This window comes from Cercospora beticola, chromosome 1, assembly GCF_033473495.1.
Source record: "Cercospora beticola chromosome 1, complete sequence".
Lineage (NCBI taxonomy): Eukaryota > Fungi > Ascomycota > Dothideomycetes > Mycosphaerellales > Mycosphaerellaceae > Cercospora > Cercospora beticola.
In genome coordinates, this window is record NC_088935.1 from 3,630,061 (window position 1) to 3,657,531 (window position 27,471).

General features: G+C 56.1%; 9 protein-coding genes across 9 annotated transcripts; 5 read left to right on the forward strand and 4 right to left on the reverse strand.

Moving 5' to 3' along the window:
• Positions 1 to 40: 40 nt before the first annotated feature.
• RHO25_001479 (uncharacterized protein) lies at positions 41 to 1,219 on the reverse strand (the record flags this gene model as incomplete). The annotated part of the gene is made up of 1 exon (XM_023594088.2): positions 41 to 1,219. One exon carries the CDS (start codon positions 1,217 to 1,219, stop codon positions 41 to 43), a length of 1,179 nt encoding a protein of 392 aa, XP_023458737.2.
• Positions 1,220 to 1,821: 602 nt separating this feature from the next.
• RHO25_001480 (uncharacterized protein) lies at positions 1,822 to 4,118 on the forward strand (the record flags this gene model as incomplete). The annotated part of the gene is made up of 4 exons (XM_023594089.2): positions 1,822 to 1,827; positions 1,888 to 2,047; positions 2,107 to 2,218; positions 2,312 to 4,118. The coding sequence occupies 4 exons, from the start codon at positions 1,822 to 1,824 to the stop codon at positions 4,116 to 4,118; spliced, it is 2,085 nt and encodes a 694-aa protein (XP_023458743.1).
• A 650-nt stretch (positions 4,119 to 4,768) lies between these two features.
• Positions 4,769 to 8,707, forward strand: RHO25_001481 (uncharacterized protein; the record flags this gene model as incomplete). The annotated part of the gene is made up of 2 exons (XM_023594090.2): positions 4,769 to 8,516; positions 8,604 to 8,707. 2 exons carry the CDS (start codon positions 4,769 to 4,771, stop codon positions 8,705 to 8,707), a joined length of 3,852 nt encoding a protein of 1,283 aa, XP_023458742.1.
• An 875-nt stretch (positions 8,708 to 9,582) lies between these two features.
• RHO25_001482 (uncharacterized protein) lies at positions 9,583 to 11,574 on the reverse strand (the record flags this gene model as incomplete). The annotated part of the gene is made up of 3 exons (XM_023594091.2): positions 9,583 to 10,806; positions 10,862 to 11,333; positions 11,387 to 11,574. The coding sequence occupies 3 exons, from the start codon at positions 11,572 to 11,574 to the stop codon at positions 9,583 to 9,585; spliced, it is 1,884 nt and encodes a 627-aa protein (XP_023459957.1).
• Positions 11,575 to 13,835: 2,261 nt separating this feature from the next.
• On the forward strand, positions 13,836 to 16,053 carry RHO25_001483 (uncharacterized protein; the record flags this gene model as incomplete). Its single annotated transcript, XM_023594092.2, has 3 exons — positions 13,836 to 14,168; positions 14,221 to 14,675; positions 14,736 to 16,053. The coding sequence occupies 3 exons, from the start codon at positions 13,836 to 13,838 to the stop codon at positions 16,051 to 16,053; spliced, it is 2,106 nt and encodes a 701-aa protein (XP_023459956.1).
• Positions 16,054 to 17,569: 1,516 nt separating this feature from the next.
• RHO25_001484 (uncharacterized protein) lies at positions 17,570 to 20,957 on the forward strand (the record flags this gene model as incomplete). Its single annotated transcript, XM_023594093.2, has 2 exons — positions 17,570 to 19,968; positions 20,042 to 20,957. 2 exons carry the CDS (start codon positions 17,570 to 17,572, stop codon positions 20,955 to 20,957), a joined length of 3,315 nt encoding a protein of 1,104 aa, XP_023459964.1.
• Positions 20,958 to 21,133: 176 nt separating this feature from the next.
• Positions 21,134 to 22,903, reverse strand: RHO25_001485 (uncharacterized protein; the record flags this gene model as incomplete). The annotated part of the gene is made up of 1 exon (XM_023594094.2): positions 21,134 to 22,903. The coding sequence occupies one exon, from the start codon at positions 22,901 to 22,903 to the stop codon at positions 21,134 to 21,136; it is 1,770 nt and encodes a 589-aa protein (XP_023459963.1).
• Positions 22,904 to 23,410: 507 nt separating this feature from the next.
• RHO25_001486 (uncharacterized protein) lies at positions 23,411 to 25,016 on the reverse strand (the record flags this gene model as incomplete). Its single annotated transcript, XM_023594095.2, has 5 exons — positions 23,411 to 23,920; positions 23,980 to 24,084; positions 24,138 to 24,308; positions 24,367 to 24,816; positions 24,867 to 25,016. 5 exons carry the CDS (start codon positions 25,014 to 25,016, stop codon positions 23,411 to 23,413), a joined length of 1,386 nt encoding a protein of 461 aa, XP_023459411.1.
• Positions 25,017 to 25,677: 661 nt separating this feature from the next.
• Positions 25,678 to 27,400, forward strand: RHO25_001487 (uncharacterized protein; the record flags this gene model as incomplete). The annotated part of the gene is made up of 2 exons (XM_023594096.2): positions 25,678 to 26,865; positions 26,924 to 27,400. The coding sequence occupies 2 exons, from the start codon at positions 25,678 to 25,680 to the stop codon at positions 27,398 to 27,400; spliced, it is 1,665 nt and encodes a 554-aa protein (XP_023460172.1).
• Positions 27,401 to 27,471: the final 71 nt, after the last annotated feature.

Consider the following 27,471-nt stretch of genomic DNA (forward strand, 5'->3'; position numbering starts at 1 on the left):
AACGTGTGAAGTTGCGAACAAGCCACTGCTGCCCGATGGGCTAATATTCCAGAGATGTTTTGATCGCATCGTAGACGCGCGTAACGTCAGGAATGTTGAATTTTTCGTAAGCCAGTCCAGAATGAGTTGACCAGCCTGCCACGCGTTGCACTGGCGCTTCGAGTCGAAGGAAGCACTTCTCCTGTATAGTAGCTGCTACTTCTGCTCCAACACCCGCATTAACCATGCTTTCGTGCACAACAATGCAACGGCCGGTTTTGTTGACCGATTTCATGACTCCTTCGCGGTCCCAGGGGTATACGGTGCGCAAGTCAATCAGCTCTACGGAGCATTTCAAATCCTTCTCTGCAGCCGTTATCGCATTTTGACAGGTGTAGAGTGGCGTTCCGTATGATATTATGGTGACATCGCTGCCCTCTTTGAGCACATCGATCGTACTTAATGGGAGGGTGTAAGGCTCTGCTGGGACATGTTCTACGGCCGCTCGATACAGTATTTTCGGCTCCAGGAAGATGACGGGGTCCGGGCTTGCTATCGCGGCCAGAAGGAGCCCTTTGGCCTGAGAGGGTGACCTTGGAATGACTACTCTCATGCCAGGTACGTGAGTGAAGAGCGATTCAGGCGACTGCGAGTGATACAGGGCGCCATGCCCGACACCTCCAGCTGGCATACGAATGACGAGACCTCCGCAGGATTGCGCATCGCCATTAGTACCAGCACGATAGCGGATCTTCGCCGCTTCGTTGACAATTTGGTCGAAAGCAGGATAGACGTAGTCGGCGAACTGCACTTCGGCTACTGGCTTCATGCCCTCCACCGCCGCGCCCACGGCAAAGCCGACAATGCCCTGCTCGCTGAGAGGGGTATTGAAGACACGGCCATCTCCAAATTCTGATGCCAAGTTCATGGAGCAGCGGAACACCCCACCGAAGGCCACGTCCTCGCCGAACAACAGGACACGATTGTCGGTGCGCAGTGCGTGGGCGAGAGCAGAGTTGATGGCCTGGAACAGATTGATCCTGCTTGTGGTACCATCACGAGCTTCTTGAGGGAGTTCCCGATTCGCGAGGGCCGACTTGGACGTGTGGTGCAGCAGCGGCGTGGTCGCGTAGTCGGTTGGAACATTTAATCTTGCATTGGGCGGATGGGAAGCGTAGCTCCTACTCCCAGAGCATACCCGCGAAGGCAGGCACAAACGTGCGCGTGATAGAGGCAGCATGTCACGGACGTGGACGCAGAGTCTCCCGGGCATGCAATGCAATGGCGGCCATCACAAGGGTGTGGGAGGTGCGATATGCTCTCCTACATAGACGCATGCCAGGCACGGCGGCTGCCCTCGGCTCTCGTGCGCAAGCTTAAGCCGCCTCTGGCAGTCGAGGAGGTCAGGTGCGCATCGCACGGCATTCACGAAGGCGCGGCGTGCAGACCCAGACGCAGACACCATGGACGCCGCCGATGCGTGCCTCTTCGTGCCTGTGCCTGTTGCGTGCAGCGTGCGGACGGTGCGCGCTGCGCGAACAAGTTCACGTGCGCGGCCAAGCAATTGAAAGTGCGAGGAGCGTCGATGCGGTAGACGGGAGCACGGGTCGCGCTAGTCCCGGTTCGAGCGCCAGCAGCGACTTCCCAAGGAAACAACAGTAGTTAGCGACTTCACATTCGCGCACATTTCCAGCTCGCCGCCATCGAAGTTCGCACTGCATCCGAATCACCACTTCACCTCTATACCGTTGCCATCTTCCGCGTCCTTCTCGACTACCGCCTCCGTCGATTCGACGCGTTCCCCCAAGCGCAGCACTCCTCTGGCCTCAAAATCCAATTCTGATGGCTGTCAGTCATTACCCACTCGCCACGTGCGCCCACCATTGTCCACTGACAGGTCTCAAGCAGCAAATACCCTCGCAGCCGCGCGCCTACTCTCAAGCGTACGTCCCCAACGGAGCTCCGCAGCCCGGTGGCCCAGTGCCAGGAGCTCGACCACTCGATCCCAACCAGGGTCGCGTGCAACAGATTGGCCATGCGCGTGTGTTATGTATAGCGGATGTGCGAGGTATGGAGCACGCCGAGTGCCGTCACGGCGGGACTACATGGCTGACAGGGCTTACACAGGCAACTTGCGGCAGCTCAACGAGCTCGCGCATAATGCAAAAGCAGACTACATTATCCACACTGGCGACTTTGGCTTCTACGACGACACATCCCTGGATCGCATCGCCGAGAAGTATGTTGTCACATGAGAGGCCTGGAAACGACGGCTTTCATGCAAGCTTCCGCTGTTACCTTCGGAGATGGGTACTAATCTATCTCATTGCAGGACCTTGAAGCATGTCGCCCAGTATTCGCCACTGCTTTCTGAGCAGATCAAAGCAGACATTGCTCGAGTTGGCACGCAACAATCGATAAAAGAGCGATTCCAACGCGAGCGCCTGCCCCTTTCCGAACTTCCACACTTTTTGAACAAAACCTACCGGCTCGACGTTCCAGTGTTCACGGTATGGGGTGCCTGCGAGGACGTGTCAGTGCTGGAGAAATTGCGGTCTCAAGAATACAAGATCGAGAACTTGCACGTCATCGACGAGTCGCATTCGCGCCTGCTCGACATCGGCGGTGTGAAGCTGCGTCTGTTGGGGCTAGGAGGCGCGGTCGTGATGCACAAGCTATTTGATAACGGCGAAGGTCGGACAACAATCGCAGGCGGTCAAGGCACCATGTGGACCACGTTGTTGCAAATGGGCGAACTCATCGATACGGCGAACCGCGTTTACGACCCGACCGAGACACGAGTGCTCGTCACGCACGCCTCACCTGCTCGGGAGGGTCTCCTCAACCAGTTGTCCGTCACCCTCAAGGCGGATTTCTCCATCTCGGCTGGTCTGCACTTCCGTTACGGCAGCTCCTACAACGAATTCTCCGTCAATCCATCTCTCGATCACTACCGGGGCAAGCTGTCGGCATCCCGAGCATCTTTCAACGATGTATGGGAGACAGTGAAGCACGAAGTAGAGCCAGCCGTCTCTGAGAATGATGCTCAGCACAAACTGCTGCAACTTGCACTAGAGCTCGTGGGCAAGATGCCGGCTGTTGCCAGTGGAGGCAACCCGTTCGGAGGCTCAACAAACGGTGCTGTGGACGAGTCGGCCTTCAAGAACATGTGGAACTTCAACCTCGCCGATGCTGCGTTTGGATGGCTTGTGCTCGACATCGACCAGGGCCGCATTGGGACTGAGATGCGTGCTCAAGGCTTCAATTTCTCGCATCGCTCCGGCAAAGGTCAGCAGCGACCACAAGGAGTCGGCCCTGCACCAGTCAGCGCTGCCGTTGGCCCCGCCTCAACCAACTTGCCTCCAGCAGCTCAACAGCCATCCGCGGGCGCGCAGCAGCAGACTCGATCGCAGCCTGGTGCCCCTCAGAACCCACAAACGCAAGCCCCACAACAACAGCGCAACCAGCAGGCAGCGACACCGCAGACCGGCTCGACAGTACAGGGGAGCAAGCCTGCAGCGGCGCAAGCTCCTCCGATTGTCAACGGGAACGGAGGCCCAGCCAACAACGATACGACCCAAGTTAATGGCAGCTCACCTGCTGAGGGCAAGCCGGACGCTGCACAGACGAACAAACAAGGCAACGCACATAGCTCACCTCAGCAGCCACAGGAGCCTTCTAAGGGCATCTTCATTCAGAACGCCACGAACGTGAATACTGCGGACGAGCTAAAGGCCCAGTTGTTCGCACCCGAGGACGCGGACAAGATCAGCAATGTTGAGAAGGCTGGTCCAGGCCGATGGGTTGCACACTTTCCCTCAAACGAGGTCATGCAAGATGTGCTCAAACGTGGTCCCGTGAAAGATGCGGGTGACAAGAACAAGGGCGTGCGATTTGCTGCATTCCGAGCCCGAGGCGGCTTCAGCGGTGCCGGGGGCTGGGGCAGCTCTCGTGGCGGCCTGAGCCAGCGTGGTGGAGGAGAAGGCAGAGGGGGCTACCAATCAGCTGGCGGAGCCACCACCGGCAGCGACAGTGAGTCTGGTCGTGCCCGAGGAGGTCGAGGCCGCGGAGGCTTCAGCCGTGGGCGAGGTCGCGGTCGCGGCAAGGCAGATGGCGCTCCAGCTGGCGCAGAGTCCTGAACAGTCCGCACCATGTGAGACATCATTGTGGCGGACTCAATTCGATATCGAGCGTTGTCGATGTCAAGCCCGTTCTGTGGCTGGCGCCGGTGTTCGAGGGGCGGAGGACAAAAAGTGCATGCACACAGTTGCTTTGATACCCGGGCACGAGCGTCGCATAGTTTTTTGTAATTGTAACTAGAACAGGAGGCCGGTGACAGCACTTGCGATAGCAGGGCTCCGGACACTGCCTCTGCAGCACGCGTCGGCTGAACAGAGCAGTTCCCGCACGCTCAGCGGCAAGTCGAGAGAGCAATGTGTACTGTACTGTACGCAAAGTAGCATAGCACCAGCCAAACAATGTAGAAACTCGATCGCGCGCACGTGCCTCGTGTTCCTTGCGCGCGGCAATCGTCTAGTCGTGCGTCACCGCTGCTGCCGGAGCTTACAGCGCCTGCTCCGATCGATCGACCGCACCAGGCACGCGTCCAACTATGCCTATGCTCTCGTGATGAGGGACGCCACCTGCGAGAGAACTTCTAACAACGACACCCCGTCTACCATCACCACACACGGCGAAGCTCCTCGTCCTCCATCCTGATCACGCTCGCACCACCAAGCCGCCGCATGCATCGCTAGCCGCGCGACCACCGAGACGACGACACATCGCCATGGCGAGGGCGACAGTGTGGCGGACGCTCGCGACTGCTGTACTGCTGTGGACACCATCCGCAGTGGCAGCGAGCGCGAGCGAGCCTCCGTGGACTGTGAGACATGAAGCGGGGCGATGTGCCCTTCGTGGGCAGTGCGGCAAACAGAGCCTGTTTGGAAAGGAACTGCCCTGTCCGGACAATGGTCCTGCAGAAGATCCGTCCGAAGAGGTGCGTGACAAGCTGGTTTTGCTGTGCGGCGATGAATGGCGTCACGGAAAGGTCTGTTGCCAGGAAGACCAGCTTGATGTGCTCAAGAGCAATCTCGACACGGCCAACAGCATCATCTCGTCCTGCGGAGCGTGCAAGAAGAACTTCTTCGACCTCTTCTGTACCTTCACTTGCTCTCCTGACCAGTCTTTATTCGTCAACGTCACAGCCATCGCGCCCAAGGGTGACAAGTTCTTGGTGACGGAGCTCGACCAGCTGGTTAGTGAGGACTTTGGTGGTGGGTTGTACAACAGCTGCAGTGATGTCAAGTTTGGAGCTACAGGAGGCAGAGCGATGGACTTTATCGGAGGCGGTGCGAAGAACTACACGCAAATGCTGAAGTTCCTGGGCGACAAGAAACCATTCGTCGGCAGCCCTTTCCAGATCAACTTTCCCCGACCAAATGAGCAATATGAAAAGATGCATCCGATTCTGTCTGATCCAACACCCTGCAACACCACGGACGAGAGATATCGATGCGCTTGCGTCGATTGCGCTGGAGCGTGCCCAGCGTTGCCAGAGGTGACCGAAACCAAGCAATGTCATGTGGGGTTGCTGCCATGTTTGAGCTTCGCAGTCGTTCTCATATACTCGGTGTTCGTGGCGCTGCTGGTGCTTGCTGTCTTTGGTCACGCCGCTGCGGCAAAGAGAAGGCGAAGCAAAAATGAGAGACTTCAGCTCCTGCAAGATGCCTCTCCCAGCGACGATGAAGACGAGGGCGACATGGTGCACGGGGCAGCATCGCTGGATCGGCCGACCAAACAATATTTTGTGAACACCTACTGCGATCGCATCTTCAGTAACCTTGGTCGCGCGTGCGCGAGATTTCCCGGCATCACAATCGGTACCTGCGTTATCGTTGTCGGACTGCTGTGCATTGGCTGGGTCCGATTTGATGTCGAGACGGACCCGGTGAAGCTTTGGGTCGCCCCCGACTCGGACGCCGCCGTCGAGAAACGCTTCTTCGGTGAGAACTTTGGGCCTTTCTTCCGAGCAGAACAGGCGTTTTTGGTGAATGACACCCTTCCGTCCGGCCCAGGTCCAGTCTTGAGCTATGAGACGCTCAAATGGTGGGAAGACGTCGAGCGAAGGGTTCGTGCCCAGGAGAGTCTGCAAGGCGGGTACACGTTGAAGGACGTGTGCTACAGCCCCACGGGCGATGCTTGTGTGCTTCAGTCCGTTACTGGTTGGTTCTCCGGGAGCAGCATTGAGCGAGACTCGTGGCAAGATCAAATACTCAAATGCGCTGACTCTCCGGGTGATGTGGATTGCTTGCCCGAATTCCAGTTGCCTCTGCCGCCTGAGCGCTTACTGGGAGGCTACAATCGATCCTCTGAGCCCGCGACTAGTGCATCCGCGATAGTCACCACTTGGGTTGTCAAGAACTACAACAGCGGGGACCCTGGCCTGGCGAAGGCGGAAGATTGGGAGCAGAGCACAAATCGTCTTTTCCAGGACATCCAGTCTGAGGCCAAAGAGCGCGGATTGCGTTTGAGTTTCAATACCGAAATTTCGCTGGAACAGGAACTTAACAAGAACACGAACACAGACGCCAAGATTGTCATCATCAGCTACATTGTTATGTTCATCTATGCATCGCTGGCTCTGGGTAGCACAACCGTCACCGCAGGCATGATACTGCGAAACCCCGTAGCGGCTCTGGTACAGAGCAAATTCATGCTCGGCATCGTAGGCATCGCCATCGTGTTGATGTCGGTCGCTGCGTCTGTCGGTCTCTTCGCAGCCGCCGGCGTCAAAGCAACCCTCATCATTGCTGAGGTGATACCTTTCCTGGTTTTGGCTGTCGGCGTCGACAACATATTCTTAATCGTCCACGAGTTCGAGCGTGTCAACATTAGTCACGCTGATGAGCCTGTTTCCGAGCGCATTGCACGAGCGCTTGGGCGCATGGGACCATCCATTCTGCTTTCTGCTTCGACTGAAACAGTAGCATTCGCTCTGGGCGCTGCAGTCGGCATGCCGGCTGTGAGGAACTTTGCAGCTTATGCTGCTGGAGCCGTCTTCATCAATGCCCTCCTACAAGTTACCATGTTCGTCTCCGTCCTAGCACTGAACCAGCAAAGAGTAGAAGAAGGTCGTCTCGACTGCGTACCTTGTGTCAAGCTTCGAGAGTCGCATCTAGATCACATTCCTGGTGGTTTCGGTGGCGCTCCTTTCAGCGGCGCTGACGAAGAAGGCTGGCTCTCGAGATTCATCCGCAAGCAATACGCTCCAGCCTTGATGGGCAACAAAACAAGGGTAGCGATCATCACGGTTTTCCTTGGGCTGTTCGCCGCAGGCATCGCGCTTTTGCCTGAAGTCCCGCTCGGCTTGGATCAGCGTATAGCACTACCCTCGGACAGTTACCTGATTGACTACTTCAATGACCTGGACTCATACTTCAATCAGGGTGCACCAGTGTATTTCGTGGTGAAGGACTTGAACGTCACAGCAAGACCGCATCAACAAGAGCTGTGCGCAAGATATACTACTTGCAATGAGTTCTCCCTCGCAAACGTTCTGGAGCAAGAGAGGAAGCGGCCGGACGTGAGCTACATTGCTGATGCGACTGCCAGCTGGATAGACGACTTCTTCCAGTGGCTCAACCCCGATGCAGGAGAGTGCTGTGTTGATGGGTCCAAGGCTTGCTTCGCAGATCGCCAACCTCCTTGGAACAATGCTTTGCGGGGCATGCCAGAAGGCAAGGAGTTTGTGCAATACGCAAAGCGGTGGCTCAACAGCCCCACTGGGCAGGAATGTCCTTACGCTGGACAGGCCGCATATGGCGATGCTGTTGTCATCGACGAGAAGGGAATGACTGTGCCGGCAAGCCATTTCCGTACCGCTCACACACCATTGAAGAGCCAGGAAGATTTCATTAATGCTTACGCCTCCGCGCGCCGAATTGCGAAGGATATCAGTGAGCGCAACGGCATCGAAGTTTTCCCCTACAGCAAATTTTACATATTCTTCGACCAATATGCTACGATCGTGCACCTCTCGACTGCATTGGTCGGAGCAGCGCTGGCATTCATTCTGGTCATCACTACTGTCCTCCTAGGCTCAGTAGCGACTGCTGTAGTTGTGACCCTCACAGTTGTCATGATTGTAGTGGACATCGTGGGAACGATGGCGCTCGCCGGAGTTTCTCTCAACGCCGTCAGCTTGGTCAACATCATCATATGCGTTGGCATCGGCGTAGAGTTCTGCGCCCACATTGCACGCGCTTTCACGATCCCATCCGCATCCATCATGGAGCGGGCTCATAGCAGATTCCGCGGCAAAGAGGCACGCGCGTGGGCAGCACTGGTCAACGTTGGAGGCAGCGTCTTCAGTGGTATCACAATCACCAAGCTCCTGGGCGTTTTCGTGCTGGCATTCACCCGAAGTAAGATCTTTGAGATCTACTACTTCCGAGTCTGGCTTTCGCTCGTAATCTGGGCCGCTCTACACGCACTCGTGTTCCTTCCGGTCGCACTGAGTCTTTTCGGTGGCAAAGGTACGTTTTGACTCTTTTACTATTACTGACTCTTAGACTTTTCACACATGCATAGATCAACGGCTAATTCATTCTTCTTTTTTTAAGGTTACATCGATCCGGATGATTTCGGCGGCCTGGAACAGGATCTTGCGAGTCGAAGATATCGAGCTCTGCTTCCTGATGAAGAGTATGACAGTGATGACTACTAGAGCGTTGAACGGATATGTAAAACTCAATTTTTATATAAATTTGATATGATTAAAGAGCCTGAGATCACGATCGTCATTTTTATTATTTTACTATCGCTTTGAAAGTTCGAATCAGTGCTCCGAGGAGGAAGTAAGTCTTCAAGGTTTCTGCTAGCAGGTAACTATCAATTGTGTCAGTTGTTTGTTATTGCTGTGGGGCAGTAGCGTCCTTTGTGGCAATTCTCCTTCCGGTCAAAGTTATTGTTATAGGCTAGGAGGAGTATACACTGGGTTTGAGTTGTCGTATTCTATGAACGCAAGTCATTGCGCAAACCGAAGTTCATGTGCGAAAGACATGGAACGGCTGTGCAGGAACGACAGCAGAACTTATTCCGTAGAAATGAATCTATTGCACTGCCGACGGATTCCTTGACGCTGACAGCACTTCTCGACATCCGAGCATGCTTGTAGTATGGCTCGTGTTGCTGGGTCTTCTGCATCTCATGACACAGTGGCCATGCTTCGAGCTCGAGCGGCACGTTGTCGCGACTGGGCGATTGAGTTCAATCTCGAAAATGGCACAAGGTCAATAACCTTTTGCAAGAAAGTACTGTAGGTGGCATCAAAAATCTAGTAAAATTGTTCCCCCAGAGCTGGTATCTAGACAATTCGATCAAAACGCCTCGTATGAACTCCTCAAGGTTCCTGTACCCTGCTCCAATCCCTTTTCATAATTCCACGTTAAAAATAACAAGCTATGAGACATGGTTGTTGTTGTGGCGTCGAGATGCCAATTATACACAAACTGCGCAAGCATCGCGAATCGATCTCTGTGTCGCGGATCTCGCAAAAATCTTCATACAAATATTTTTTGCGCACACATTTTCGTGAAATGTCTAGCTCTTGCGGAGGAAGAGTGTCAACCATCCGAGTAATCGGTAGCCGCAGATGATGCCAATCATGATCCCGACCCATTTGCCAGTCTCCCCGGTCTTGTAGCCGTAATTTCGGAGAACTCCGGTGCCAGCGATCATGCATTGGTGTGCAAGTTCTGTCTCGTACATGCACGAGCATTCGCCTCGCGCGTTGGTGCCGCAGGTGAAATTTCTTTGTCCGAATTCGTTGACCATCATGCCTTGGAAGACATAGGATTGGTAGTCAATGTAGTGGAAAACGTAGCGCCAAAATGGATTGAGCGTCTTTGCTGGGACGAGGAAACCGCCAGTACACATCCAGAGGCCGTTCGCGAAGGCGGTTCCAGCAAGAGCGACGACGAAAATGGGGATCAGGGAACTGATGAGAACGACCAGAGATTCGGCAGCGATGAGATCCAGAAACAGCCACATGACCCAGGTGAAGAATGCTTGAGCAGTAGGTCGGAAATTTGACAGCCAGTAGGCGACAATCGAGAAGAGCATGGCGATCAAGAACAAGTAAGGAATGCCAGTGAGGAAGTTGGCCAAGATAAACGAACTGGGACCATAGAGACCGTTGGCGCGCTCCTTGATGAATAGGGCGCGATCCTCGAGGAAGGCAGGAATATAAGCGACGGCCATGAATGACATGAAAGCGCCGCCGAAGAAGATGGCGTTGATGAAGGACTGGATATTGCTTTGATCGGGGTTTAGTCGCAGCCACACAGTGCCCATCATGACTGCCAAGCCCATGTACATGGCAATTCGAATGCCGTATGCGATGATGTCGCGGTATGACTTGATAAAGGAGCGGTGGATTAGTGCCATAGGAATGGCAAATCGACCGGCAGACTCGTCCTTGGTCTCGGCATTGACATCGGTGTCCATGGAGTTGCGCGCCATTTCGTCCGTGAGCTCGTTTACAGTGGCAGTGGCAAGACGCGACTTGTGCCATGACGAATGTACCATGTTCAGCTGCTGATCAACTTCGCTTCGGTCGCGGGCAAAATCGGTATTGACAAAGTCGATGATGAATTCTGCCGGATTCATGTACAACGGAATTGGAAATCCACAGGCGTCGAAGTAGGGTTGCACCTCGGACACGGGTCCACTGTACGCGGTTCCTCCCTGTGAGAGCAGAAGAAGCTTGTCAAACATGGCAAAGGTCGAAGTCGACGGTTGATGTATGGATGCGATCACGATCAACTGTTATGTTCTAGTCAGTGGTGTGGTGGTGCGATATGAAGGCTCTCCAACATACGTTGTGCTTCTTCGCAATGTCTTTGACAAACGAAACGACTTCGAACGAGGCAGCGGAATCCAGACCCGATGTGGGCTCGTCCAGGAACAGTAACTTCGGGCTAGTGATGAGCTGAGCTGCGACAGAAACACGGCGTTTCTGACCGCCAGAGATACCCTTCCTGATCGGTGTTCCAATGAGGTTGTTCGCCTGGCCTTGGAGACCGAAAGCGGTGAGAAGGGCTTCGATTCGCTGAATGCGCTCCAACTTGCTCACCGATCTGGGCAGCGACAGGCGGGCGGCAAAATTGAGCGTCTCTCGCACAGTGAGCGAACCAACAAGCGCATCTTCCTGCTCGACGTAGGCGGAGATACGGCGGAAGGTCTTTGGGTTGGCAGGGGAGCCGTTGATATAAATGGCGGCCTTGACATTGGCAGCGAGCGAGTGCGTTCGGTGGGCCAGCACGTTCAAGAGGGTCGACTTGCCAGAACCACTGCGGCACCGCGTCAGTACAGATGCTGCAAGAGCAGCGCTGCAGTCACTTACGAAGGTCCCATGAGAGCGAGCAGCTCGCCAGCCTTGACCATGCCATTGATATCGGACAGAATGGTCTTTGGCTGCTGCGACTGGCGATCCTTGACCGTCACGCTGACGCCCTTCCAGCCAAAACTGCGGATGTTGGTGTTGGTGAGCTGGGCGTAGTCGCCACCGATCATCTTCTCAATGTCGGACATTTTGGAGTAGCTGCTGCGATCTCGGCGAGCCGCAGCGTCGAAAGAAGGGGCCAGGGTGGTGGTGACGGGGCGGAACAGACCCTCGGCCAGGATGACAACGCTGGAGTGTTGGAGAGGCCAGCTGCCCAGACACCGCAAAGCACGGGGAGGGTGGTGATTAGAGAGTGTTGGGCGGGGATGGGGAGCAGAAGGACGAGAGAGAGGGAGCAGGACGAGGGACTAGTAGGGTGAGGCGGGCAGAATATGATGGATCGACGAGCGAAGGGTCGCGGCCGGGAGTGGACGCCGGAGACTGATACGGCGGGATGGCACACAGGCGAGCGATGCAGCGCACAGCAGAAAGAGCGCTGGCTGCACCGCTCGTCGCACGCCCAACAGCAGCAGCAGCCAGGGGTCCCGTCGCCCATCGCCTCGCCAGACTCGCCGCGTCTTCATCCCTGCGTGCGTGAAGCGCACCCCGAGCCGCTACTGTTTCACGCCTACCGGGCGAATCACGACCCTGTCGTGCCTGCCAAGTCTGCCGGCGGGCGTGCAGTAGCGCACGCCGCCGTGTGACCCGACGTCCTCCAGACAAAACTCTGTAGGCACAGCACGCAGCCTCCGCCGGTGCTTCACGCCCACCCTGCCCGCCGTTGTGCCCAGCGACTGACCCGTGAAATTGCCCGCCGCCAACGGTGTTTGGAGCAAATCGACGCTCCCCCCGTTTGCCCTGTCCTGGAGTCTGATGACTGATGACTGTGGCACGCACGGGACCGCGTGGCCCAGAATGGCCGTGCGAAGCTGATTGCGCCAGAAGCAAGACACCCCGTCGTGTGTCGGCGCTGCCAGTGCTCTAGCTGACGCGCCGTCGTGAGCTGGCCAGGCGGGGACGAGATCCGGCTCTCAACCACGCCGTCGCTTGCTGAAAGCCCTGGCAGGCTAGCAGCATAATTCTTGAATCTTGCGAGATGAATTGGAATCATGGACCGACCAGTGGAGGAGCAGCAGCAGCGAGAGGAGCACGGTACCTGACGCATTTTAGGTTCGACGTGTCGCGAGCGAAGGTTATTCGATCGGAGTATCGCGCCATTCCCGATGCAGCAAGGCACAGACACCCAGGAACACCCGCTCGTCGGGCATCGACCTGTTGCTGAGTCGTCCGCCTGCTGCTGCTGCTATAGTACACTGCCGCTGCCGCTACACACGACATGCAACTCTCCCGCACGCTGCATGCTGCTAGAGCCCCCGACTCTGCGCACACCGTAGCCCATGTGTGATGGAACGCTGGTGGGCGTCGGCAGCACGCTTTCCCCCACCGCCGACCGCCGGCCATGCTGCACGTTGCGGCAGGCAGACGTCAACATCCAACGTCCTGCCACGCAGCGAGCGCCGCTTTGGATCAACTGCCGCGGGCGGATTGCCATGTGTAGCCGTGGTCAGGAATGATCTGGCTGGTTGCAGAGAGACAGATTCATGTGCGCATCGTGTGCTGCCGACACCCGGGATACCGCAGGCTAGTCAGTCAGTCTGCGGCGGGGCCTGTGCGGCAAGGTTTCGATTGATCTCCTCTCACCCCGGTTCCTGCAGCACGGCCGCGGCAGGGGATGGGTGTGGCGCGTGAATCGCACGCTAGCCTTGGCTGGCCGCCGATGGTTGTTTGGAAACGAAGCAGACGGCGTCGATGTGCAGCGATGCGGCCCCAGGGGGTCGACTGGCGAGCCTGGGCGAGCGATCAGCGACGAATGCGATCAGTCACTCAGGAGGCACGAGTCTAATGACATGCTTAGCACCCGCCGCCGCGCCTGAAGAGGCAAGAACGCGGCGGGCGACCGTTTGCTCGCGAGAGCAGATCCCAGAAACGCGCTGTGCCACCGACTGTCACATACGTGCGGCCTGCCGTCGTTGACGCCTCCGCCTGCTTGCTTGCTGCTGCTGCTGCTGCTGCTGCTGCAACGCCGTCGGCACCTGTCTGTCCGCTTGCTACACCACACCGCAGACACCACACTCCCTTCCCTGCTGACCGCACGTCTGTCCGCCTGTCTGTCAGTGAGGCTTCTCCCTCACCACCACCGCCGGCGTCATCACTCTCGTTCTCACCGTCGTCACCGCCGCCGCTGGTCTGAGACATTCTTTCTTCGGCCCCTCCAGACCTGCGGTGCACACTGGACTGGACCGCGAGAATATCCACGCCACCCACTTTTGCTCCTGGGCCCAGCAGCACTCGTCGCGCTGGACATGAAGCTGGCCCAGCACACGCCTCGCCATTGATTGCACATCCGGTCATGGACATCGAACGGCACATCTTGGACGCCGTGTCGACGGCCTCCGACACGGCCTCGCAGCGCTACCTGGATGCCTCCAGCACCAAGTCTCCGCAGAAGTCGCCGCTCATGTCCCATTTTGCCCCCGGCCAGCACCACGCCAACTCATCGGCAGAGGACGTGTCGACAACCAGCGATTCTGGCAATGAACGAGACTACCAGACCGACTTCACTACGCCCGAATCGTCCGAATCTTGCGTGGAGGACATGCAGCCGTACGATGTCGAGGACTTTCGAGATCGCGAATACCCGCAGTTGAAGGGCAAGACCTATCTTGATCACGGAGGCACCACAGTATGTGCTGCCCATAGCTTGTACCAGAACGTAGACACTGATGCTCTTACAGCTTTACGCCAAGTCTCTCATTGACGACTTCGCCGCCGATCTCATATCAAACCTGTATGGAAATCCTCACTCCGCCTCGACTCCTTCCGCCATTGCTGGGCACCGAGTCGACACCATCCGGGAGCGCGCCCTTCGCTTCTTCAACGCCGACCCCGACGAGTTCGATCTGGTCTTTGTTGCTAATGCCACGGCTGCGATCAAGCTGGTGATCGATTGCTTCAAGGACCATGCTGCAGCCAGCAACACTCCCGTCTGGTATGGCTATCATCGCGATTCGCACACATCGCTGGTCGGAGTTCGCGAGTCCACAAAGATGCATCGCTGCTTCACGAGCGATGAGGAAGTGGATATTTGGATCAACAGCGGAGGTCTGGGTGGTCCACGTGCGAGACAGCTCGGCTTGTTCGCCTACCCTGGGCAGTCCAACATGACTGGCCGTCGTCTCCCTCTGAGTTGGTAAGTTGAAAAGTCGCTATGATGTTCATCTTCTTACGGTGGTCGCTCACATGATGTTAGGCCCGGGCGGATCCGCAAATCATTCCACAAGGCTGTGACTTACACGTTACTGGACGCAGCCGCGCTTGCCAGCACGGCTCCTTTGGATCTTGCCGATCCTGCAACCGCGCCCGACTTCGTTGCGCTCTCGTTCTACAAGATCTTCGGCTTCCCGAACATCGGCGCCCTGATTGTGCGAAAGGATTCGGCTCATGTGCTGGAGAATCGCAAGTATTTTGGTGGCGGCACGGTAGAGATGATCGTCTCCATCAACGATACATGGCATGCGAAGAAGGACACTTCTATCCACGACCGGTTAGAGGATGGGACGCTGCCTTTCCACTCAATCTTCGCCCTGGATCACGCCATGAACGTTCATGAGCGCCTGTATGGCCCGAATCCTATGAAGTTCATCTCACATCACACAGCACAGCTTGGACGGCGGTTATATGATGGTCTTGCACACATGAAACATGGCAATGGACTTCCAGTTTGCCGGATTTACAAAGATGAAAACGCAGTCTACGGGGATCCAAGTGTGCAAGGTTCGACGGTGGCTTTCAACGTTCAGCATGCCGATGGCAGCTTGGTGGGTTTCGAGGACGTCGAGGAGGCGGCCGATGAGCGCAACATATACATCCGCAGCGGATCCTTGTGCAACCCCGGAGGCGTTGCGACCTATCTCAATTGGAGTCCCGCTGAAATGAAGGCTGCATTTGCCGCAGGACATCGTTGCTCGAACCCCACCCAAGTCATGCTAGGCAAGCCTACCGGTGTTGTCCGTGTTAGTCTGGGTGCGATGAGCACGGCTTCTGATGTGAACGTCTTGCTACGTTTTATCGAGGAAGTCTATGTCTCGCACAAAGCAGACGAGCGCATACATGCCAACGCTGGAGGGTCTTTGACGGGGCTAGAGTCGCCTCGTTCGGCGGCTGCATGTCAACTAGACCAACTACCGAGCCTCACCATCCCTCATGGATCTGGGCCCTCTCCCTCCAGGTCAAGTACCGCGGCCAGCAGCATAGGCAGTGTGAAGGGCTGGGAACAGGCAGGCGCAGTCATGCCGCCGACACCGAACACCGATCGTCCTCGAGCGCCCCCATTCATTCCGGCAGACTACGTGAAATTACGGAAGCCGTGGGAAGAAGAGATGCGGAAGCAGACTCCGAACTATGCCGCCATGGAAATCAAGGTGCGCGAACTGGAAGACAACAGCATGTTCTCACGAAATCCTACACCGAGCGTAAAGGCGAGGAAATTTGGCCGCAGCGTTGTGAACTTGCTCCGAACGAAAAGCCACGCTCAAGAATCACGACCCGAGCAATCCTACCCGCGCTGAGAGCTGGCGCCCGTTGGACATGCTCCACGAGGAGCATAGCTCGACTTTAAGTTGACAGCTATCACAGCTGAATTGTATAAAACCGACATCGACAGGGGACTCAAAAATGCTACTACGGCGTGGGGCGGTACTGAGATGAGGAATCTACAGGACCTCATTGGAAATCTCAGCAGCACGGCGTTTCTGGGGCGGCAGTCATGTGAATTTTACGATACCACAGGCGGTGGAGAGATGTTTTGACCATCAATTGTTCATATGGAGTGAGATGAGTGATACGCCACACATGGCGTTGGCATTTACTTTGTACAGATCAATAATGTTATTAGCCCAGCAACTTCTATCCGTGGCTGATCCTCGATTTCCGTCGTTCGACTGACGTCCTGTGACGATGTCGATTGATGAGTTCATCAGATACGTCGAGCAAGGTGCCGTCGGGTTTCACAAAGGCCAGGGCACCGTAGTATGTGACAGGTTGCACAATATCAATGACCTGGTCCGGCACTTGCACATCACAGCCGGGTTCTCGGGTGTCTGCAAAGGTGGAGCGAGATGGATGCGAGCTGTCGCACAGCTTACGAGAGGCGAAGATTGACATATCCTGGCATCGAATCCTTTCTATCCACAGCTGTCTATTTAAGCGAGGATTTGCACCGCGTGTGTTCTCTTCTGCATGTCGGTGCGCTGGATCCGGTGTGGCGAGTGGATATGTCATTTGTGGATGTGACGCAGCCAGCCGTCCCATGGCATGCTGTCGCTGCTGTTGTGACACTGATCATCGGTTATTGCTTCCCGCCCAACTGCTTTCGGTTCTGGCAGAGCGGCCAAGGATGCCGTGGCGCGAGCAGAGCAGGGTGTAACGTGTCACATCGATGGAAGCACAAAAGGTCAATCGTAAGTACAGGTACCTTTGAGGACAAGGTGACGTTGGCACAAGACAAGGGGGCAATCTGACGCATGCCGGCATGGGTTGAGAACATGTGCCAGCCTTGCTCCATTGCGTGCTGGGACTGTTCACAGCCACATCGCCCGTGGCAGTGGCAGATTGAAACTTCTCTGGCCCTTTCCAATTGCAGCAATACCCGAAAGAGTGCCGTGTGCTCGGCAGATACACGATCAAAGGAGGATGCAGCCCAGCGCCCGCGGATGCCAAGTTGTAGGTTCACTGGGCGGTTTCGTCTGACAAAACTTGCCATGCTGAGTTCGGCCAGCGGCAGCCATGTCTCGAGAAAGGGTGACGCCGAGCAAGACAAGACGAACGCTTGGGGTGGGCATCGTTGGATGAGCAGCGGAAAGACGAAGACGGAGGGAGGGCGGAGGATCAAGGATGGCAGGCGCGCGGGACGTGCCTTTCCGACGACTCTTCCTTGCTGGACCCTGGATGCCGCTGAACCCCCACATCGACAGCTTGCGGGTCAAGAAATTATTTTCTTGCCCGCTGCTGCAAACACTCTCTGCTGGCTGCACACCACCAGCACTCACCACACCACCGCCGCTCGCATCGACGCCGCCGCCCATCATGGATGAGCAGCAGTTTGTGTCGCTGCTGCAGGCGCTGCTCGAGCCTGACACCAACAAGGTGAAGAGCGCCACGTCCCAGCTCAACCAGCACTTCTACAAACAGCCCGAGTCGGTTGTGGCGCTACTGAATGTCGTCGTCAACCACCCACAACCTGAGCTCCGCCAGCTCGCCTCAGTGGAAGTCCGCAAGCTGGTTGGCAAGCACTGGGCCGCGCTGTCCGAAGAGCAGAAACCACAACTTCGCCAGCAGCTCCTCCAGAGCACCACCGATGAGCAGCAGCAGCTGGCTCGTCACAGCAAAGCCCGCGTCATTGCTGCAATTGCCAAGGTCGACCTCGAAGATGGCCAGTGGACCGAGTTGCCTGGCCTTTTGCAACGAGCTGCCACCAGCGACACCGCACGCCATCGCGAGGTTGGCGTCTACATCATCTACACACTTCTGGAGACCATGCCAGATGTGTTCCAGGAGAACATGTCCACAATGCTGACCCTCTTCAACCGTACCATTCAAGACCCCGAGTCCGTCGATGTGCGTGTCAACACAATGTTGGCACTCTCGGAGCTTGCCATGGTGCTCGACACCGAAGAGGATGCCAATAGCCTGAAGCAGTTTCAAGATGCCATCCCGCATATGGTCAAGGTTCTGCAGAATACCATCGAGAACGATGATGAGGAGCACACAATGCAGGCGTTCGACGTCTTCAACAAGCTGCTCAGCTATGAGAGTGCCTTCTTGAACGCTCATTTTGGTGATCTGATTCAGTTCTTCATGCAAGTATCGGCAAAGACGGAGGTGGATGACGAGGTCAGATCGCAAGCCATTTCATTCCTCATGCAGGCTGTGAGATACCGCAAGCTCAAGGTGCAGAGCCTCAAGGTTGGCGAACACTTGACGAAGATGTGCTTGCAAATTGCGACGGAGCTCGATGAGCTTCCAGAGGAGGAGGATGACATCTCTCCAGCACGCTCGGCTCTTGGGCTTCTCGACATCCTGAGCGAGAGCCTACCTCCAAGCCAAGTTGCTGTACCCCTTCTCAAGGCTATTGGACCTTTCGTGCAGGACAGCCGCCCAGAGTATCGACGTGCTGGTATTCTCGCCCTCGGAATGTGCGTCGAAGGCGCACCTGACTTCATCGCCACTCAATTGAAGGAGATCCTTCCTCTTGTCCTCCACTTGCTTGAAGATCCAGCGACTACCGTTCGTAGTGCGGCGCTCAACGGCGTCTCGCGCTTGGCCGATGATCTGGCCGAGGACATGGGCAAGGAGCACGCCAAGCTCATTCCTGCTCTCGTCCGAAATTTCGACATGGCTCTCCAGGGTATGCGAAACACTCAGAAAGATAGCTCGGAGCACGATCTCAACACACACATCGTCAAGGCTAGCGCGATGGCCGTTGACTCTTTGATTGAGGGTCTGGAGGCCGAAGATGCGGCCAAGTATGTCAGTGAGCTCATGCCACGATTTGCCATGCTTCTTGAACATGACGACCACAAGGTGCAGATGGCTGCAGTCAGTGCAATCGGTAGTATCGCCAGCGCGTCTGAGAGTGCCTTCGAGCCTTACTTTGAAAAGACCATGCAAACGCTTGGCAAGTACATTGACATCAAGGGCAGCAACGATGAGTTGGAGTTGCGCAGCATGGTGATCGACTCTTTGGGCAAGATCGCCAGCGCCGTGGGACCAGAAGCATTCAAGCAGTTCGTCCAGCCATTGATGCATGCCAGCGAGGAGGGGTTGCACTTGGACAACCAGCGGCTCAAGGAGACCAGCTTCATCTTGTGGAGCACCCTCGCGCGAGTGTACGAGGAGAACTTTGAGTCCTTCCTCGAGGGTGTTGTCAAAGCTCTGTTCGCTTGCCTTGACCAGGAAGAGGTCGACTCTGAAGTCCAGCTTGGTGCTGAAGCATCTGACCTCATCGGACAAGAAATCACCATTGCAGGCAAGAAGATCAAGGTCGCAGGCGCCAATGGCCACAACGAGGACGACGAGATCGACGAAGAAGAAGTTATCAAAGCTATGATGGAGACTGAAGACGACGACGACGATGACTGGGATGACCTGGGCGCTGTCACTGCTGTTGCCATGGAGAAGGAAATCGCCGTCGAAGTACTGGGCGACGTGCTCACTCACACGAAGGGCAAGTTCCTGCCATACATGCAGAAGACGATCGAGACCACCATTCCCCTTCTTGAGCACACCTTTGAGGGCGTTCGCAAGAGTGCCATCAGCACGCTGTGGCGCGCCTATGCATGCCTGTGGGGCCTAGCGGAGGACGACGGTATGCAGAAGTGGCAGCCTGGTCTGCCATTGAAGGCCAAGCCTACGGCCGACCTGGAGAAGTTGGGTGATCTTGTGATGAGAGGCACATTGGCCTTGTGGGAAGAGGAGATGGACCGGTAAGTCATCCTTTCGTGCTGCTCTTGTTGAGACTTGATCACTAGACATGTTCAATGCTAATTCTGGACACAGTGCTACCGTCACCGAGATCAACCGCAACCTCGCCGCTACCCTCAAACTGTGCGGGCCCGCTTCTCTGGTGCCTGCATCTAGCTCGAACCAATCCACTCCACTCGAACAGGTTACCAGCGCTGTCATGCTGATGCTGCAGCGTAGCCACCCCTGCCAGAAGGACGAGGATGATTTCGACGAGCCAGCACCGATGGAGGGTGAAACCGCCGAATATGACTGGCTGGTAATCGAGACCGCAATGGAAGTTGTGACTGCACTCGCCACAGCTCTTGGTCCTCAGTTCGCAGAGCTATGGAAGATCTTCGAATCTCCCATCGTCAAGTACTGCTCCTCGCAGGAACGCTTCGAGCGCTCTGCTGCTGTCGGCACCATGGGTGAGTGCATCGAATCCATGGGAGCTGCATGCACTCCATACACGCCACGTATGTTCAAGTTGCTCCTGAAGCGTCTCAGCGATGAGGACCCTGAAGCGAAGAGCAATGCTGCCTACGGTATGGGTCTGCTCTGTCTTCACAGCACGGACGAGAAGGAAACCCTGCCAAACTACAACACCATCTTGGGACTGCTTGAGCCTCTGTTGCGCAAGAACAACGGTGCGAACGAGTCCGAGGCACGTCTGCTCGACAATGCCGCAGGCTGTGTCTCTCGCATGATCAAGAAATCGCCAAACAGCGTACCGCTTGACCAAGTACTACCACACCTCGTCGATCTTCTGCCACTGAAGGAGGATTTCCGCGAGAATGAGCCAGTGTTCGACATGATCATCAGCCTCTACCAAGCTCAGAACCCTGTCATCCAGGGTCTCACAAGCAAGTTGCTGCCAATCTTCGAACAGGTCCAGCAGCCACCGGAGGACCAGATCAGCGATGAAATTCGAGGCAAACTCACAGAGTTGACGAATTACCTTCGTAGTTGAATAAATCCTCAACTTCCGATTGATGAATGTTAGCACAAAAAGCGTAGCATATATAGAGAGAGATACCCCGAATCCGTTGAACAAAGCGCGATAGACCGTTGCTGATTGGGCTTGCATGAGACATTCACGGATGATTACGAATGAGCATTGGTTCAACTTGAATAGTGTCATTCGTTCTATCGGGTATTTTCTTTGAGTATCCTAGGCCCACCACCTCGTCCATTGAGCGGACGCTTCACGTTGCCATTGAGTACACTCGACTCTGGTGAGCCGTATGCGCTCGCTCCTTCCAACCGGCGTCGTTTGGACATAGAATTTGCCCGATCATTCGCGTCTAGTTCTTCAGTCTCACCGTCTGCATCGGCATCGTTGTTAGGTGTAGCTTCATCGTCAGCACTGCCGACCACGGCTCCCGGATTAGGTGGCGTTTCGTACGACATCTTTTCCTTCTCATGCTGCTGCCAATCCATATTTGATGCTCGAGGCATCGGTCCTTGGACTCCCCAAACAGAGCCATTCATGACCATGTCCTCTTGAAGAGCATTAGAACCCTTTTCAGTATAAATTTGTGGTCGAGAAGTCGCTGAAGGTGCTGTAGTGCGCGAAGAGCGCGTATTTGCGCGGATAGTGGATCGCCATTTGGAAATCAGCGTTTCTACGTTGTAATTCGCTTGGGCCGCCGACATGCTTGCACCCGAGCGGTTCACCTCCTTCATCACCGCGGGTGGCACGGGGATTGTATTTGGAGGATGCGTAAGATACTCCCGAGGAAGCTGACATCGCGATAAACGGTCGTACTCGGCCTCAAGGTGCTGATTATGCTGGTGCAGTCGGTCTATTTCAGTCTGAAGTTGCTCATTGCGTTCCTGAGAGCGTGTGAAGGAGCGCAAGATTTCGAGCTGCCAGGCCGAAGTACGCTCTGATTCCGGCATTCCTTCCCAATGCTCCCAAGCACCCGAAAGGTGCGTATGATGTTTGAACAATACGGAGTCCGGAACGGGATCGTTCTGTTGTCGCTGATTGATGCGCTCGTTCATGAGACGAATCATGGCCTCGTACTGCCGTAAGCCAGGAGCGCCAATGGTCCACGATTCAGCAGACGCAAAGGGAGCTGGGCTGAACAGAGTGGTGGGCGGCGGGAGAATAGCTAGACAGAGGCCTGGAAATGATAACGAGAAGAAATCAAAATCGTTGTAGAGCAATTTGGGTTCAACCTTCTTCGCGGCGGCCTCCAGACTACCCAGAACTTCACGTAGGGCCATCTCTGCGGCGCGACCCATTTCCGCAGCCTCTTGCAGTCTCCACATGCTGTCGCCGCCTTCGTACTCGGGACGCTGGATTCTGGTGCCCCCGGCGTCGCGACGCATGTCCTGAATACGTTGCGCTTGGCCTGAAGGTGCTGGTGGATGCTCGGAAGCACTTCGTGAAGGTGCTCGCGGGGGCAGATTGTTTATGACGCCCGTGGCCTGCCAATTGGCCTTGTTGAAGAATGAGGCAGGCTCTTGCACGTCTTTAGAATTCACAGGCGATTGGATTGGTGTCTCCTGGTCGGCGCGCGCAGTGGAGGCCGCCTTTTCATCCTCGTCGCCGTCGCCGCGGCCATCTCGGCGCGTTGCGCTGTGGTCGACGCTGTTGCGCGCATTGCTGGCAGCACCACCCTCCGCTTTGCCGCTCGTGCGCGGCTGCCGGCGCGTTATACCTCCGCGTAGCTTCCTGATCTCATCGACGTCGTGCACGCCATCGGGAGGCTTGGGATTCTTGGGTCGAATATACAGATCCAAATGGCGGCCTAGACTGGACGAGGTGAAGGCCTGTCCGCAGAAAGGACAGGCGCGGTCTTTGGGCGCATGAACGGTCTTTGATGCGCTGTGAGGGGCGGGAGTCGAGTTGGGCGTGGAAGCAGACGTCTCGGGCTGTGCGTTCTGTTCGTCGTCGGGTACTGCCATGTTGTTTGGTCGGGTGTTGTTGCGCGAAAGTGCGGGCGGGGGTGTCGCAGAGACGCCGAGCGTGCGCGTTTAGGCGAGCGCGGAATCCAGCATCGTAACTGTGCAGGTGCGTAGCAATGACCGCGACCCGATTGAAGTAATGTAGCTCCCTCTTCTTTGAGTGCTGCTGCGCGGCGGCGGCCAGCGGACTAAGCGGACGTGGAAGTCGTCTCGTGTTGGTCGGATCGGAGTAAGCGCAGATGCCGTTCCCTTCCCACCTTCACACTCCCAAACCTTCCTCATGTACGGACATGGACTTACGTGGGATGCTCGTCGGCGTCGACGTTGTACACTACATCCATCATAAGCTCACTATTACTACATGCAGCACTCGACTGGCAACTCTACATGCTGCAACGAGACACATTGCGGACGAGGAATTACTATTGGTGTTGCTACGGATGAGGGTATTACTAGGAATTATGATTTTCTCCGAGTGGTCTGTCATGGATCGAACATCGAGTCGAACTACACTGCAGAACCTGGTGCAGCCGTTGTCGTTGGTACTGGCTCTGCAACTGTGCCTGCCGGCGCCGCGACTGGAGGAGGAGCAGCTGCTTCCTCACTCTTGGTCACAGGGCTGGAGATGGGACTCTCGTCGTTGCCAGGCAATTCGTTCGATGTCTGTCCAGCAACACTCGCAATGATGCTGTGCCACTTCCTTGCATCGTCGGGCGTGTGGGCCTTGAAGGCGAACTCGTGAGCCCGAGCCATCTTGTTCATCATGGCGTTGCCGCTCGTATCCTTTCCTCGGACGTTGAACTTGACGCCGTCCACAGCACCAATCATGCAATCGGGGAGGTAGAGGGAGTTCTCGGGACTGGGATCCTTGGCGAAGTCGTCGTCCGTCTTGAATTCATGCAAATACTTTGACGGTGTGACGACATAAAAGCCAGCATCGTAGCGCTTGAGCATCTTCTTGCGCTCCAGCGAGCCAGCTATGAGCGGGCGGGTAGCGGAATGGTCCTGATTGGCGAACTTGCATGTTGTCAGTTCACCTTGGCCTGCATGATCACGGACTGCCTCCATGTGCTTACCTTGATTTGTTCAACTGCACGCTTGCCGCCATTGGGATCGATCAAAACACCAACATTACGCTTCACAAAACCGTTCCACTCAAAGTCGGCAGGTATACGCTGAATCTATAAGGCGTTAGTACAGCCAAGTCTTGCCATCGAGATGAAGTCTGACGTACCGTGCCTGTCATGTCGCCATACAGCGAGCGCGTATTGTCCGCCTGCGTGGACACCACCTGGTTGAATTGTTGCCAGCCATGTTGCAGCGTGGCGATGATGTGCGCTTCAAATTGTGCAAAGCTGTTCTGCACGGAGAGCATATCGTCTCTGTTGTTGTTCTCCTCAAGTACCTGGCGGCCATGAGATTAGCTTGTGTGACCTGGCTCACTGATGAGGGCCAAGACCTACCTGCTTGTTCAAGCGATGGTAGACCTGGCGTTGCAGAATGTACGGGTCATCGGCAGCTTTGACACTACCGCCTGAGGAATCGTAAGCGGCGGTGTGCTGACCCAGAAGCTCAATGTGCTTCTGCGATACGCCTCGCGCCTTGTCCACGGCTTTAGAGCCCTTGCCGGCACCCTTGGTCAGCTCCTTGGTCTTGTTCTTGATCTCCGAGTGCAACCGCTCAAAGATGGGCAAGACGGTGCCCTTGAGAGTCGAAGCCGTTTCATTATGGCTGTTGACCAGAGCTTGTGTGTTCGAACGCACGTTGTCGAAGAGCCCGGCCACACCGCCCAGGTTTTGGTCAAAGTGATGCCCTTCCTTCAGAGGGCTGCTGACGGTCTTGAGCACTTTATTATAATCTTTGGCATTGTCGTGGTGCATCTTCTCCGTGGCCTGAATGTAATCCTCGACATACTGTACCATGTCAGCGGGAGCACGGCACGGCTACGGCGGGCAAGACGTACCTTGACGGCATGTTTCCAGGCTTGCAAGCGCTCATGAAAGAGCTGAGAGGTCTCACTGGAATCTTCGTCGGGGATAGCATCGTCGTCGAGGGTGCTGCTGGTGCGGGTGGTCGCGGACCGGGTTGGGAGTGTGGAGGTTGGCGAGGCCATGGCCGGGGCTGTGGATGTTTCTTAGTGGGGTGAATGTGGGTGCTGCTGTCGGTCGGTGGTGCGGGAACGCTCTTGCGGAACAACTCTGGGGATTAGGATGGGACAACGCGCAAGCTGGCGGTATTTAATGGACCTTTCTGGGCACCGCTCAAGAAATTGAAGCTTCGCTCGAGGCGGTGGACGTGACGTCAGACAGACTAGAACTTGCTCCCAGGCACAGCTGCAGCTGCAGATCTGGTATGTGTGGCTTGGAAAAGCTTCTGAGCCACAGCGAAAGACTGGATTCTGGACTGAGTTGCGGTCGAGTAGTGCCCGGTCCGGTGGTGATGATGATGATTAGTTAGCGCTTGGGAATCAGGGTCACCCACGCCGACGGACGCCGAGCCCCGAGCACCGCAGATCGAACGAAGAGAAGCGTGCACGCCCGCCAGCGACAAGACAAGTAAGTGCAGCAAGTGAAGATGCACGATGCAGATAGTGGAGGCAATCGCCGAGAGCCGGGGCGTGCACATGGACGTGCTCCCTGCAGCAGCGATAAGCGATAGCTCTGCGACCCCCGTCTCGCTCCTCCCGCCCACGGTCTTCTCGAGAGAGTTTGTGCTCGCTCCGAAGTCGTGGTGGTCACTGGCCGGCGTCAGAGGTATCCCACAGCCAGCGCACCATGCCCGCCGTCATCGGGCGAGCCAACTGGGGCGCTTTACTGTGGACCCGTGGACATGCCGCGAGACCTGGAGAAAATCGCCTCCGCAATGCTGCGAGTCACTCTTTCTCATATTCTGCCCTTGCCGCCTGGCATCCATCGCGCCTGCAATTTCCTCCCGCAAGCATGACCGCCTCGCAGCAGCACCGCAGCTTCGGCGCCTCGGCCGCCCAGCGCAGCTTGAACATCAACAACATCAATCCCCACGTCAAAGAGGCCAAATACGCCGTGCGTGGCGAACTGGCTATCAAAAGCGAACAGTATCGGGCACAACTTGCTAAGGGCGAGGGCCAACACCTACCTTTCGATTCCGTCATCAGCGCCAACATCGGCAACCCCCAGCAGCTGGATCAAAAGCCGATCACCTTCTTCCGTCAGGTCGCCAGCTTGGTGGAGAACCCGGAGCTGCTCGAGCATGGCGATGTACTTCAGAAGAGCCTGGGTTACAAGAGCGATGTCATTGAGCGTGCCAAGACGCTGCTCAAGGACGTCAAGAGCGTGGGCGCATACTCGCAGTCTCAAGGTGCACCAGGCATTCGCAAGAGCGTGGCACAGTTCATCGAGAGAAGAGATGGCTATCCTGCCGACCCGGAGAATATCTATCTGTGCGCGGGCGCCAGCGCCGGTGTCAACGCACTCATGAATGTCATCTGTGACGGCCCTTCGACAGGCGTGTTGGTTCCCATCCCTCAGTATCCCCTCTACACCGCGACTCTCAGTCTGCTCAATTCACAAGCCGTACCATATTACCTGGACGAAGAATCACGATGGAGTACAGATGTGGAGGCTATGCGCTCAGCTCTCAAGACTGCACGGGACAAGGGTATTGACGTGCGGGCGGTGGTTGTGATCAACCCAGGAAACCCCACGGGTGGCTCCTTGGACGCTGAGCACATTCGTGCAGTGCTGCAATTGGCAGCCGAAGAAAAGCTGGTAGTGCTCGCCGACGAGGTATATCAGACCAACGTCTTCGAGGGCACTTTCACGAGCTTCAAGAAATGTCTGCGGGAGCTGCAAGCGAGCGAGCACAACAAGGAGGGCAAATTTGACTTCCTGGAATTGGCCAGCTTACACAGCATCAGCAAAGGTATGGTGGGAGAGTGTGGGCACCGTGGCGGATACTACGAAATGGTCGGCTTTGATCCCGAGGTGAGATTGACTGATTTGAATCAAGAAACACTGCCCTCTGTTCTAACGTGCTAAATAGGTCGTTGCGCAAATTTACAAATTCGTCAGCATCATGCTGTGCCCGCCTGTTGTCGGGCAATGCATCGTAGAGCTGATGGTGAATCCACCAAAGCAGGGCGAGCCCTCGTACGAGCTCTACCGCCACGAATATGATGGCATCTTCAACAATCTGCACGACCGAGCGCAGGCTCTCTACAAAGCGTTTGCGGAGATGGAAGGGGTGGAATGTCAGCCGCCACAAGGTAGCATGTACCTGTATCCCACCATCAATCTTCCTGCCAAGGCCATTGAGGCAGCACAAAAGGCAGGAAAGCACCCTGACGACTTTTACTGCCTGGAGCTATTGGACGCGACGGGCATTTGCATTGTGCCTGGCTCTGGATTTGGACAGAAGGAGGGCACGCTGCACTTCCGCACCACGTTCTTGGCTCCTGGAACGGAGTGGGTGTCTCGCATCACGAGCTTTCACCAAAAGTTCATGGACAAATATCGATGACGAGATTTCATGTCTATTCACTAGGGCGAGGCGTTGGGGCTCCAATTCATTTGCACCCAAGTGCTCGGTGC